General features: G+C 35.7%; 1 protein-coding gene across 1 annotated transcript in view; it reads right to left on the bottom strand.

Annotated features, from left to right (window-relative positions):
- LOC106537550 (uncharacterized) overlaps positions 1-15,353 on the bottom strand; it is a 99,729-nt gene that overhangs the window by 30,268 nt on the left and 54,108 nt on the right. The window contains exons 11-18 of the mRNA XM_087723910.1: positions 14,499-14,525; positions 13,044-13,088; positions 11,231-11,263; positions 11,063-11,098; positions 10,760-10,804; positions 3,293-3,355; positions 2,553-2,621; positions 642-686 (exon numbers count right to left, since the gene is read on the bottom strand). Coding sequence (XP_087580036.1) covers positions 642-686; positions 2,553-2,621; positions 3,293-3,355; positions 10,760-10,804; positions 11,063-11,098; positions 11,231-11,263; positions 13,044-13,088; positions 14,499-14,525 — 363 coding nt within the window. The remainder of the gene's footprint in view (positions 1-641; positions 687-2,552; positions 2,622-3,292; positions 3,356-10,759; positions 10,805-11,062; positions 11,099-11,230; positions 11,264-13,043; positions 13,089-14,498; positions 14,526-15,353) is intronic.

Genomic DNA, 15,353 nt, shown 5'->3' on the forward strand with positions numbered 1-15,353 from the left:
ATTTCCAAGCACAATGGAAACCTTCCCAGGTTTGAAATTTAAATCAGAGAAAGCTGTCCTTTATCTAATGGTACTAGAAACATCTTTTGGGGGAACAGAACCCTGGCTTCCTGAAATACATTGCCTCAGAATTATCAAAAATTGCCTCAGGTCAAAAAAGATTCCGTTACAATATTCCATACTTCTAACATTTTCATTTTTCATTCAGAGCATGCTATGCCTCTAACTGCTAGCCTTAATGTCTAATGTCAAATAGTACGTAATGTCTTATTTAATTTAAGTGTGAACCTAAATACTACACTAAAATGTGGTACTAATCAACGAATTGAGGGAAAAAAGAGGACCTTATATAGCAAAGAACAGAAAGGGAAGGGGGGATTAACCGGGGAATGAAAACTTTTACTAGGAAAAGCTAAGGACTATATACATCTCATCTTTTCAGTTACTGAAAATAATTTTACTACTTTTTAAATTGATAGTCTTTGAACATTCTACTAAAAGAAACAGATAATGACGTGCTATTACCATACCTACTACCCCATCCACATATAGAATTCACACAAGTAAAAATGGCAGTAAACAAATAACTGTGTTGGTTTAGTGTATTTAACCAATAAAACCAGATGTTGCTAATAACTGACCTTTGACCCTTTAGGGCCTCTAGTTCCAGATTCACCTGACCTCCCCTGCATGTTGGAAGACATACAAAATGGAGTCGAGACAGAAAAAGTAAAAAAGAGAAATATGAAGAATTAGTTTTGTCTACAGGAAGTAAATATGTAGTAGAAACTATGCATATTAAAACAGTTGGTATTATAAAGTTACACTATAGAGACAAATGTATATATAAGAGTTAAGTAATCATGCATGTTATGATGATTTAACACAAGAGGATTAGTAGAAGAAAATCTAAATGTGTTTTGTGCATGTTCCAGGGAATATTATTTCCTCAACTCCCTGAAAAACATCCTATGACTTCTAAGTGAAAGTGTCAGATATACAACTTGTAACCTGAAAATATTTGTTTGATTCAATCATTTTCCTTCCTACAGTGCCTTATAAATGAGAATTCACCTCTGGCAACTTCCAAACCAAAAATTTAGTGCTCTTTCTTATCACTAAGTTATGTTCTTAAACAAGAGTGGCCTTCTTCCAGATCATGCAAAAGATTTAATAAAAATATCAATACAATTTCTGAATGTACTCGAATCAAGAAACTTATATACACAGTTATCCGCAAATATAGAAACAAATGTCACAAATAGTTGAAATCAAATAAAAAGACACTGTGAAGTATTTGTAAAATGTTTAGCTATGCTGTATGAAATCATATTTGTTAAGTCTCCATTTTCTGTTCATATTCCCTTTAAAATTAAAATAGTCCTTCAATCTGATTTTCCTGGTAAAACACTGGGGAGAATTCATTGAAGCCCACAGAATTTGACACCTAGTCAAAAGCATTTGGCTTGATGGGGTCAAAGGGAACAAATGCTGAAAACAGCATTGTGTTGATACAATGCAAGCTCTGTTCCTTGTGTTCACAGGTTGTGACATCATATTCATGTACAAAATGAGAGGAACTCATTCTGATGAAAGGGGGAAATCCTTCAGAAAGCACTGTACCTATTACATCCCCAAAGATTTACTTTGGCTAATCTTAACAACAACAATTATAACAGCAACAAAACATCTAGACATGGTTGGATTTGTTTAGTAGTTACATAGGAGGTCACCATTAATTCCAAGTCTATCAGATGACTTGGGAATTGGAAATCATCCTGGAAGAAAGTAATTACAGACCACTTCCATATTGTTGTCAAGAAGATTGCATGGAAGTATCCATGCAGCACTAGAAGCTACTAGCACAATTAACAAATTATTTTTTCACTACAGTTTTGTTCTTAATATAATGCCAAAACATCTTATTTATTTATTTTTATTTATTTAAAATATGTATATAGACACACATTTTATTATCAACTCTTAGGTCTTATCTATATGTATGATCGTATCATATAAGCAGAATATTATTAAGCACAGGTTTTTAATTTGCTAATAAAAATATAGAAAATCAATTGAGTTGCACTTCAAAGTCTGATTTTGAAGGACCTTCCTTCCTTCTTTGTCTGTCTTAGACACAATTGCTAACCATATAGAATTTTGAAATTTCTACTTTAAATAATGAAATCTGTTTAAAGTTGCCTCTCCACCCATATAGTCAGAAATCAGAATTTTGTTATACTTGTATTGTTTTTGTTATACCCAAAGCACTTTAATCACCATTGACTATGACTATATAAGTAATATTCACATAGTGGCAGTTTTTGATGATTAATATGAAACTTCTCTGTTTGTTGAATTAACTTTGACTGGACTATGCAGTAAAAGTAAATGGCATGCATCTAAATCACTTGGAATACATGTTCAATCACAATGAAATCGATTTTTCTGGTTCTGTTTAACATCCTGAAACAAAGGATGCCTTTAAAGAAAATGCTAAACACTGAGTTCTCAGAGACACATTAAATATTTCAAAGTGAAACCAAACTGACCTTTGGCCCTGGAACTCCAGGCTCACCTCGTTCACCTTTCCCAGGAGGTCCGATTTCTCCTCTTTCACCCTGTTAAAAATCATAGCAGATACACACAGAAGCACCATAGAGCATCAGTAACTTTTGGTATTGATGAGAGTTGCTATTGAAACATCAAAGAGAAGAAATATCAAAGAGTATGATAAATTGGTAATTGATCCATACATACATTAGTACCAAACCTGTTAAGGAGAGGGGAGTGTAAATAGATTATAGTACCATTGTATATGCCTTTTTCCCTCTTGATTTTTCAGAAGTAAATAATCCCTGACCATTTATGGATAAAATAGGAATAATTACAGGTGGGAAAAAGAGGCAAAACAGATACTTTTTCCCATAACTAATTGTCCATTTATTAGGTGTTGATGGCTCAAATTGGTTCCACAGAATAAAAGCAGCTTTAGGCAATGCTGACCCTCTTTATAAAAAGAATGAGATGAAGTCTCAGCTGTACAATTAAGAACGTATATAAAATAATCACAGTTACATCATTTCCTATAGAGTTGACAGCAGTTTAATTAAATTAATTTATTTTACACACATTACACATTTTGTAATGGGTTGAGTTGTGATCTCAGTCTGATAAACTTTCCCTTTAGTAAGACTTTAATGGCTGTGGAGGGAAATGTCTATTCTAACAATTAGGCTCTGATCTGATGTAGAGCAAATTGTGCGTAATAAGGAAAAAATGTAAATCATACCTTTGTCCCTGGCAATCCTGGCAATCCAGGTTCTCCCTGTGGACCTAGGAAACCGGGTTCACCCTTTTAATAAATGAGCATATTAAAACGTTGTTAATTTAACTGTGAATAATTATAGAAAACATGGATTTTCTTGCAAATACGTTTTCCCTAGTCACGTTTCTAGCTGTAACCCAATAGCTAAGGACAGCTACAATTAATCACATTTGACTTCCATCAGTAAGGAATTCTTCGAGGAAACCCCCACATAAGTTAAGAAAAGCAAGTGAACCAGAAGCTTTTATAGCACAAGACTTTATGAAATGAAAACCTGATATACATACATACATACTACATACATACATGCATGCATAGATACCAGTAGTGGGTTGCTAACAGGTGCACAGAAGCATCTGGGTGGATGGGCGCAGCCTCCCACCACTGCTACTACCGGTTCAGCCGAATTGGGCTGAACCAGCAGCAACTCACCTCTGATACATACATACATACATACATACATACATACATACATACATACATACATACATACATACATACATACCTGGTACGGTGCAACAGGGCCCAGCGTCCCCCACATGCATGCACATAGCACGCACAGACACACGTGTAGCACGCGCACATGTGCGCAGTGCACACATGCCTCCTTACCTCCATGATGCCTCTGCGACACTCCAGCTGTTCAGTGGAGCATTGCGCAGGCGCCGTACACTCTATGCTCATGCGCAGAAGCGCCAAAGAGCTGAAATACTGGTAAGGAGCTTGGGTGGGCGGGCGAGCCCTCTGGAGCACCATACCGGGGCGTACTGCCTGCAACCCACCACTGATACATACATACAGTACATACATTATAATATTAAGTTAGTTTATGGTAGGAAAAAAATCTAATTAAGTTAATACTATTGAAAAACAGAAATAATTCTCCTTAGACATTATTCACAAATTACAAAATATTAAAAACACACTTTCAGTTTACAATATTTGATAATATTCCATTGATAAGACTATGGACAGGTACAACAATCACATAACAACAACATATTTGGACAAGGATTTCTAATATATCTGGGAATTTACTATATAGGACTTCACAGGTGTGAAGGAATAGAAATATGGCAGTAATATATGGTTACTTGTGCCAATATAGCTAAGTTTGTGGACATTTAGATGTGTAACTTTTTCTACCACCCTCTTTCCACTTAAAAGTGATCAATGTTAATTATAACGGTTTCCATTCTCTCTCAGGTTATCAGGAGTGGGTATCTTTCTAAAGCTTTCCCCAAGTCCCTCTGGGCTGAGAAGATATTCTCTCATACGTTTACTGTTTCATTGATCTTGTTTGCACTCCAGCCAAATGCCTTCAGTAGTTCAAATTGCGTAGAATCCATTGTGGTTCCTAATCCATCATTTATTATTCTCCAAAACCTTCTCTTCAAGTATAACCACCTGGTTGTTTCATGTAACAATATTTCTGCCTATTAGAAATGTTTGTTTATTATCTGCTTTCCCGCACACACTTTATTCATGAACTTGCTTGTCTGAAGCAAACAATGTATGTATTGTTGTATATTGTTACACAGACCATACATGACTGTCCCCAAAGCTTTCTGGTCCAACTGAGTTTCTTACTAGTACATCATTCAAAGCTTCAGAGTAGCCAAGTAGTCCCTGTAATTTCTTTTCTTAATTCGAATTGCCCTTCCCTCATTTTTGTCAATTGTTATGATTAAGTTCATTCAAGTTCATCTAAGTTCATTCACTCACTTAGAGAGAAGACGAAACCAAAGTAGAAGTTTAGGAGTCCCATCCCTCTTCCCATCCCTGTTACTCGCTTACCATATTGTTCCCCCAGGAAGTTTGTCTTTTATCTTATTTTCACTACTGTCATAACCCCAATCCCCAATTTTGTAGCTTTTAGATTTTCTTGTATCCCTAAGACCTTTTCTGCTTATCCTGATTTTCTTCTGCAGATATTAGTAATGTCTGGTGCACATTCTCATCAAACCTGTTGAATTAATCAGTGCCCTAGTTTTATTTTATTGTTTTTAATGTAAATACCAGGCAATTAGAAATTTCATTTGCCTATAGTATATCTATAAGTTAAAATAAACAATCATTGCCACATATGTTTTAAGAAGATTTCCCTTTCAATTAAAATAAATGTTTGGTAATATACTGTATGTAATCATTGGCATTACTAAGAAAAGAGATTTCATAATTTATATTAAACTACATAATTACAAATTAAACCTGTCCTCTTGCTGTTCACAGCATTGCATAAATAAAATTAATATGAAAAGGATTTGCTCTGCATGACTACAATGGCAGTTTTTCAACAGCTAGAAATAAAAAAAAACTGTATTCAGACATGGTATACAGGCATATCCCTGAAAAAGATAAAACTGAAAAAAAAGAACAAAAGGGAAGAAATTATGGTATACACTGCAAATTACATATGAAACTGTGAATGGTTTTCAAATGTATCCTTGTAATGTTTTTTTAATCATTAATGGAAACAGCAATCATTTTTATGGAAGGAATAATGAAGCCTTCAGCAATTTATTTGATAGGTTCAAACTTCTTGAGTACTCACAGACTTAATCTACCATAAAGTCAACTCAGTGGTTACTTTGTTCTCTAATCTGTTTAATCATGATTTCAAGGATCAGAAATAAAAATGGATTGTGTGATCAAAACTACTTTGTACTGTGAGCCTTTGAAAATGTCTTCCGTTTCAGAGTACCATGAGCCAGTCGATACCTTAGAAACATAATATGCACACTCAAAATACCAGTACATCAAAACTCACACCCATGTTCCACTTTCATTCATTCTCCATATCTCAACCTCTGCTGCTGTCCATACTCATTGATGCCAACTTTCCATAAAATACTACTTATGTTTATGTAAACCTATAAATACAAACCTATAAATAAACCTATAAACAAACATCTCTCCTCATTCCTTAGTCTATTGAAACTGTTGCTCTCTTTTTTAACCAAAAGTACAATTCAAGCTATCAATATCTTTCTTCAGGTTACTATGATAATTTAAAAATCCTTAACTTCTTATCAAATGGTCTAGAACAGGGGTGTCCAACTTAAGGTCTGGGGGCCAGATCAGACCCACGGGGTGCTTAGATCTGGCCCACGGGGCCACCTTGGAAACAGAGAAGGACCAGCCGACAGTGCCTCTGCCAGCGAAAATGGAGCTTGGGAGGGCCGCACACTAGCAGAGGACTGTAGGAGGCCGTCACAGCTGAAAATGGAGCCAAGGAGGGCCACATTCCCCACCCTGAGCTCCGTTATCACTGGCAGAGTGCTAGCAAAACAAATTACTAGCAAAAGTAGATCCCTCTAGACCTGCCCGGGCCACACAGGTGACCCCCAACACGAGTGATGTCAAGCTAGCCATACCCACCATGGACATGCCACCCTGATCCCCTGAAGTCCAAACATATCCCTGATGCGGCCCTCAATGAAATCAAGCTCGAACACCCTTGGACTAAAGTAATATGATTATCTCTGTTAATTTAGAAATGATCCCAAAGAACAGGTCCTCTGAATGGTTTACAGTTAACCATCCACTGTCACAGAAAAAGAGCTGCACCAAAACATTATATGGAAGTTTAAGAACCCAGTGTGGTTCTCAAAAAGCTAAACAACTGGATAAAAGGTACATGAACACTCACAAGCATTTATTACAAGATGCCTGTGCCAAAAGCAAAGGAGAAAAAAGAAGGTAAAAGACCAACTATATGGTACACCCTGCCATACCTCAAAAATATTTTGGAAGCAGTAGAATGCAGCTTTCGAGATCTGCAAGTAGGTATCACACACTGCCCAGAGTCTACCATCTGAGGACAAACTATGCATTGTAAAGATAATTTGGAGATGGGAGATACTTGCAATGTACCGGATCCCCTGCATGAACTGCTCCTATGACTACGTAGGTCAAACAGAGAGGAAGCTAACCACCAGATTGCAAGAACACAAGCGAGCAGTCAGACAAGGAGACCCAAACTCATTGGTGGCCTCACATTGCAATTAACAAGGACACTCATTTAATTCAAAGCTGCCAAGATAATTGGCCATGCAGGTACAAAGATATCCAGGGAAATGATTAAAGCTTGGGAAATAGGCCCCTTATCAATTAACAGGAATGCTGATTTACTACTAACGATTTTCAAGAGCAACCCCGCTTAGAGCACATTTCCATAATCCAATTGAGAGGTAACCAAAACATGAGTGACTGTGAGAGATCTTCCAAGACCAGGAACTTGTGCACAATTTCTGTTTGTCCTTCAAATATGAGCTGTAATCCCAAGAAGATACTGACTGTACACTAGCCTCACATACAAGCCCCATAAACAGTAAACTAAAGATAGAAGGACCCTACAAGCAGAGGAGGCGAAACAAAGAAAACAATTTTTGATGCAGGTTTTGCATTTATCTATTGGCAGCTCTAGGTAAAGCTAGTAGTAAGCTAGACATATTGGGTGTTCTTTTCAATAAAGAACTTTTCTTTTTACTTCCTTACTTCAGCTGAATCTTGCTATTATCATGGATCTACCCATCAGGTTGACTGGTTCTATAATATTAATCAAATACAGCACTATTTGACAGAGCTATTGTGAATCAGAAAGTTACGGTCTGCACTTTTTTCCAACTATTCCATCCAAATTTAATTATAAAAGATGACAGTGGATAAGTATAGTTTCAAAGCATACTGATATTTTACTAAAGCAGCTATGCAAATGATTTTGCAGAACTTCAACATGTAACATTGACTTGGCCATTCTGTCTACTCTCTAACTTTTTTTGGTTGTTCTTTGAAAAAGAACAGTACAAGCTTGTTACACTCTTTTGCACAACATAAAAAACATATTCTTAAAAAAAATGGTTGTTTTTGAGTTGTGTGCCGTCATCAGGTACTTCACTAAAAAAACAGAAAGTAAATGAGATTCCATCTAGATTAGTGTTCTTAATGGCGTGTGAAGGCAAGTAAACAAGTAATTCCATTTCAATAAGGCATTTGTCTGCAATGCAGCAGGAAAGTGAAAACAAAGAGATATTTAATCTGATTTGATAGGTGCTTTTATGGATTCAGAGGCAAAGGTGCCTTAATCTTCCAAAGCAAAGAATACAGACAGGTGCGTTTTTATATTTCTTTACTGAGTAATTGTATGGATTTTTTCAAAGAAATCACCCTCTTCTCAGGCAAATACAGTGAAGATATTCTTCAAGTGCCCTACTGATTCAGTTTTTAATAGAGAATGCCTTTGAAGCTCATATTATTCACAAATTAAATATTATCTCTGCTTTCCTTCTCAAAGAAACCAATGATTCTCTCAATATTCAAATTAGCAAAAGTCAGATGGATCAATATTCAATTTTTATTCAACTTTTATGATGAAGGGCTGTGAAAATATCTACAGACCCCTAACATCCTGGGCATAAATTGTTTCAATTCCTACCCTCAAAATGACACTATTGAGCACTCCACGCCAGAACAACTAGACATAAGAACAGCTTTTTCCCAAATGCCATCACTCTACTAAACAAATAATTCCATGAACATTGTCAAACTATTTACTAAGTCTGCATTATTATTGCTATCTTCTCATCATTCCTATCAACATCTCCTACTTATGATTTTATGACTGTAACTTTGTTGCTTGTATCCCTATGATTTATATTGATTGTTTCCTAATATGAATTGATTGCTTATTTGTACCCTATGACTATCATTAAGTGTTGTACCTTATGATTCGTGATGAATGTATTTTTTTCTTTTATGTATACTGAGAGCATATGCACCAAAGACAAATTCCTTGTGTGTTCAATCACACTTAAAAAATTCCAATTCTTGCCGAGGAGATTGCACTTCCCCCCGCCTGCAGAGAAGCACCTCTGTTCTTCGCTGAGTCCCTCCAAGACCAGCGAACGACTGCTCTTTATGCCGCCAGACCCCTGGTTGTCAGCTAGGCTTCAGAGCTATCTCCAAGCCTATCTCCATAGCCAATGACGTCACCAGAAGTCCCCCAATGAGGAAGGAAAGAAAAAAGTTGGGCTGTGAATGACTGTCACCGGGGGGGAGGGGGGGTTGTATGTTTAAAATTGTATTTGTATCTGTATGTTTTATGCTTAAAAAAATGTATAATTAATGAATGCCGATACAAAAGGCTGTACATTTACTTTATATTGTTATGTATGTTTTGTTTTTTCTTATGTTGTTGTATTTTTCTTTCTGTTTTAAAGGTAATAATGTTTAATAAAAACTATTTTTTTAAAAAAAAAATTCCAATTCTATTATAAAAATAAATAAAAAAATCTATTCTATTCTATTCTAAATAGATACTTCCAACTCAGCTTGTTTGGTCCATTGATTAAAACACTGGACCAGAAGCACATAAACCTGATTTCTAGTCCTGTTTTAGGCATGGAAGTCAACTGGGCCAATTGCTCCTCTTAGTCTTAGAAAGAAAGCAAATGCAAATCATTTCTAAAAAAATATTGCCTATAAATCTACAGGGACATGTCCATGTTCTTGCCAGGTGTCATGCCTATCTCAAAAACAAACCTAAACAATTCAAGACAGAATATATATTGGTGCAGAGTAAGTTGTATGGCATATTTACCAGGATAAATATTTTTAATGAATTGGGGGATCATTTCTGGCAGGGAAAAAGGGCTTTAAAAAAAGCTTCTGATGAAGATTCGGGGGCATGGCCAAACCACCATTACTATCGGTCTGATCCGGTACACCAGATTTTTCAATACCTCTTCTGGTATATCGTACTGTACCAGGAGGAACCCACCTCTGCTGTAGAATTAGTAGATGTACTTTCTGTCATCAAATACGAGGAAACAAGGAAGATAAGAATGTCGATCTGTTATTGTTAGTATTGGCAAAAGTTTTCTGTGGTATATAGTAAGCAGTTCATTTTATATCTTGAGACCATGCTTTTATTAATACCCCCCCTAAAACTTGCTATGATGCTATCTACTTTTTCACCTTTTGTAAAAGTGTTCTTTTAAAAAGTTTATAGGGGTGAAGATAATTTTTTCAATTGAAGAACATACAATTTTTCAACCCATTTTTTCCCCCAACTGAAAAACATAAAATTGCACTGCTAAATTTCAATGGTTAAATCTCTATAGATTGTAAAAAATGGGGGAAAGGGCTGTATGTAACTGACTGGCTATAGTTTGCACAAAACAAGAAACTTAACTACCCCTTCACTTCTCCAAGTATGGTTGATATGAAGTGATGATCTTAATTTACAGAAGAAAAGGTTTCAGGTATGTTAACAGTGGTCCAAACTGCATATTAATTATATATGTGCCTTTTTTATAATAACACTGTATGGATTAATGTTTGTCAACCTTAGAAACTTCTAAGAAGGGTGGACAGCAACTCCTAGAATCCCCTGGCCAGCACTGGTATAGATAATATATGTATATTTACCTTAATTCCAGGTAACCCAGGAAGTCCAGGAAGTCCAGGTTCACCCTGCAATTATATCACATTGCAATAGAATATTACATTATTTTAATAGCAGGAAAATGTTGCACAAATCAAAGTATATACAGTATTTTGAAGCTACTCCTTACTTGATGTCTGCTACTTAAAACATGTTTCCATTTAATATAGTTGAATAAAATTTCAGCTCCTTGAAAAGAACAGTGTCATTTTTCATATAATACACTTCTGAGAAATCGGAGTTCAAACACATCTAGGATGCCAAAATTATTTCTTTGAACACATTACCTTTTGTCCTGGTCTACCCGATTGTCCAGGTTCACCCTAAAACAAAGAAACAAATGATAAAAGCAGAAGATTAAAATTAAAGGATGGTATCAACTTCAAGATAAGAAAGGAAATTCAGAAAATTAAATTTTGCCATACACGTGAAAAGGTTCTTGTTATTCACATTACCTTAATTCCAGCAGCAGAAGATCCAGGATCACCCTGGATAATAATAATAGTAATTAACGGAGGCAGAGGTTTACTTCAAGTACCAAAAAAATAAAAAATAAATAAACCTAATGAAGAAGAAAAGCATACATTGGCTGATTACATAAAGGGCGGCCAAGAACAAACACTGATATTAAAAACTGGAACTTACTGGATGTGCAAGAAATAAAGCATGAATATTGAACTAATAGAATAAAAACCAGAACAGAATGCAGGCAAGGAAAAGTATTACATGGTCAATTTCTATAAAAGATTGAGGGAAAGTGGATAAAGATAAAACCTGGCAATGACTTATACACTGAAAACTGAAGGCTTGATTTTGGCTGCTCAAGAGCAAGCTAATGGAATCAAGGCCAGAATTGAAAAAAATCACCCAATGATTCAAAATGAAAATTGTGTAAAGCAGAAGGAGTAATCGATCATATACTAAACTTGTGCAAAAAAGATTGCACAAACTGATTATGAACAGTTACATAACACAGTCACCAAAATAACATATGAAAAAATTTAGATGTGCCAGTAATAAAAAAATACTGGTGGGAACATACTATATATTTGAAAAAGTAATAAAAAATAAACAGGTTGAAATATTGTGGGATTTTCAAATACAAATATAAACTGATAAAGTCTTGGCCCGTAAGACACCAAAGAAACATTTTAATTTGGTTTATTGTTTTATAAAAATTAATGGGTATGAAGTCGAGGAATAGAGGCAATGTATGCTTACTTTAACTGTTTCTAGTTGAGCAGGAATAGTTTATTCAATCATCTACCATTTACAAAGCTTTACCAGCTCACATGGTGGAATATGTCCTATGTGAGAATGTGAGCATTGGCAATATATTCCTACTAAGTTTCACCTTTGAATCTCCTGTGTATTTGGTTAAAACCGAGAATTTCAAGTGTGGGAAGGAAAGCTTTATAAATGCAAGCCAAAGCTAAATGAAGTCCAACTAGAATTCATGAGTAATATGCGATGTCTGTCCACATATATGTCTTCTGAAACAGAATAAGAAAACCAGGAAAGCCAAAGCAAAAAATTCTGGACTCAACAGTTACACAAAGCAGGCTTCAGCCATCCTATATGATCTAAGGGATTTCCCCCCCCCTCAATTTTTTATATTGTTGACTGAAGGAGAAATGAAAAAGAAATGTGGGAAACGTTTTGTGTTCAAACTGTTTTGAGCTCAGAATGTCCCATTTCGGTTTGAAACAGTTGCCTCAAGCTCAGAGCAGACTTACTAATTTTACAAGAAATATTTAAATATAATAACAAGACATACAAAGAAATCTGGAGAGTAGATTCCACAAGCCAGGAGATGTCATGGTAATTACTGACATTTTGCAGAAGAAATATTTTTTTAAAAAAGCTCTCACAGTAGGAATCAGGCTTTATGTAATAAAGAGTGAAACTAAAGCTCATTTGGAAAAAAAGTCCTAATAAATTGTCCCCTTTCAGCCACATTATAATGAATACCCACATTTATATGGGTGACATCAGTCTAATTAGTTATCACAAACAATATGATGATACCAAGGTTATAGTTACTAAAAACAAAGCCAAATGATTCCTATTGATAAAACAAATGTTTCTTGACTATGCCTTGAAAACACTATAAAAATAAACATTTATGAATATATATTGGAACCACAAATTATAATTTTGAATATATTACAGTTTATTAAATTTTATCATTAAAATTATTATTAAATTGTTATGATTTTAATCTCTGTTGTTTTTAACCTGAATTTAAATATACTCTATGAATTGTACCTTTTCTCCAGGATAACCTTTGGGGCCACTTTCTCCAGCATCACCCTAAATAGCAGAATAAGTTCTTTTACATTTTTTTTCATTCATCAGTTGCTTCCTATTAAAAACATCCTCAATTTATTTCTATTGAGAGTTTTGAAGAAAGTTATAAAACTAGACCAAGGAAATGAACCAAAAGAGTGAGAGTAATGGAAAAAAGAAATGATATATTAGAAAAATCAAATAATATTTCAGTCTAAGTCTGTCCTGGCTATAAGCCTGTCTTCCTGTCACATCAAACTTTATTTTTTCTTAATTTTTGTTTACAATGATATTTATTGAAATTTAAAATTACAAAGATAAAAAACAGCCAAGACTAATACAAATAAGAAAAAATAGAGAGTGAAAAAGGAGAAAGAATGGGAAGAGAAAGGAGGAATGAATGAATGAATGAATGAATGAATGTTCTCTAATGTTCCAAAAATTCCCTCTTTTCATCCCATATCTCATCTTTTTTTTCTATTGACAAATAATAAAACCTTGTTTTTTATCAGAAAAAAAAACTGATAAATTTTTTCAACATTATTTTTCTTTACAGAATTTCATAAATTCACAAGAATGTAGAAGCTGAGCTGGCAACTTCCTGAAACTTTAGGCCTCAATAGCATCAGCCAGACCATGATGGCTAACCTTTTTGGCGCCGAGTGCCAAAAGTGCACATGTGCACACCCATAATGCAATGCACGTATGACTCCCACCATGTGCCTGCCCCTGCGCATACATTCATGACCCTTCACTTTGCCAATGTGCATGCAACTCCCACTGCCTCGTTTCCTACGCAGGCATTCATAACCACTTTTGAATGCACATGTAATCTCCCTGCGTGTCCTCTGGCCCCGCATGTGTGCACACGATCCCCCCCATGTGTTCCCTTCCCCCTGCAGATGTGCCCAACTCACCCCAACACACATGCCATGCCCCCCACAAATGTGTGCCCAACTCCTGGGCGTGCACCCCGCCCCCCCATGCATGTGCAGCAGAGACCTGAAAACCAGCTGGCCATTGAGAGGTGCGTGCATGTGCAGTGAAGCTGAGCTGAGGTGACAGCTCGCATACCTGCAGAGAGGGTTCTGCATGCCACCTGTGGCACACGTGCCATAGGTTTGCCATCATGGAATAGACCATTACAATTAAATGCTTAATTGTGTAAAGTTCAAGCTCCTTTTTTTGTTCACTTTTCTTCCCAAATTGTATGCCTTGTTTCAATACTTCCATTTACAATGTGACCTACAATCTTTCAAAATGAAAAATCTGATTTTCTATAATTTTTACAGCACTTTATGAATACATAATATTGATCTGGATGCTGATTTTCTAAGTTCTTGCATAAAATGAAATATAAGAAAAGTTGCTGAACACTTCACAATTCAATTTTGAAATTATTTGTTTGTATGAATAAATAAGTATATATATTACCTTTTCTCCCCGATGTCCAGGATCACCCTAATTGAAATAGGACAGAAATAATGCATTTATTGTTCTCCAAGGATATTTATGGAGCTCTGTCAGATTTTTATCTATGACCATTGCACCTATTTAATAAATGTAAAGGTAAGAATAAAAATAGTAATGTTGCCATTGATTTAATAGAAATAAGATACACTGTCTTATATTTGGGCTATATTATTGTAATATATTTTTATGCAAGTTATACTTTTTAATTGGTTAGAGAAATTTTTAGTCATGTGCAGCTTACTTAGTATAGAGCAGGGGTCCCCAACCCCCAGGCCGTAGTCTGTTTGGAAGCTTGCAAGTGGTGGCTGAGTGCATGCATGTGAAGTTTTCCTTGTTGAGCAGCGGCTGCTTGCCCTTGCAGGTGAATCTCCCTTTGTGTGAGCTGCGGGCACGCATGCATGCATACATGCACGCATGCTACTCACACAAATAGAGCTGAGCACGCCCACCTGCCACTTTCAGGGAACTATCCCCTCCCCTCTCCCCCCCCCCCACTGAGCCACCAAGCCTGAAAAGTTGGGAACTGCTGAGATAGAGAATCTAGCCTTATTGCTCTTTTAATTCCTTTCCCTTGTTCTGCTACTCCTTCTCCTATATGATGGGAAACTATAATCTTGAATAACTAATGGCTTTGTTTTGACTTATTAGTATCTTGCAGTTGTATTCTCAGACTCTTATCAAAATGAATTTGCTCTTATATTAATGACTGCTTACAGATCTTTAAATACTCTGATTATATTTGAACTTTGGCTCTACATAGTAGCAATAACAGTAGACTTATATACCGCTTCATAGGCCTTTCAGGCCTCTCTAAGC

Source organism: Thamnophis sirtalis, unplaced genomic scaffold, assembly GCF_051295495.1.
Source record: "Thamnophis sirtalis isolate CommonGarterSnake01/CBP01778 unplaced genomic scaffold, rThaSir2_p1.2 scaffold_10, whole genome shotgun sequence".
NCBI classification, from domain to species: domain Eukaryota; kingdom Metazoa; phylum Chordata; class Lepidosauria; order Squamata; family Natricidae; genus Thamnophis; species Thamnophis sirtalis.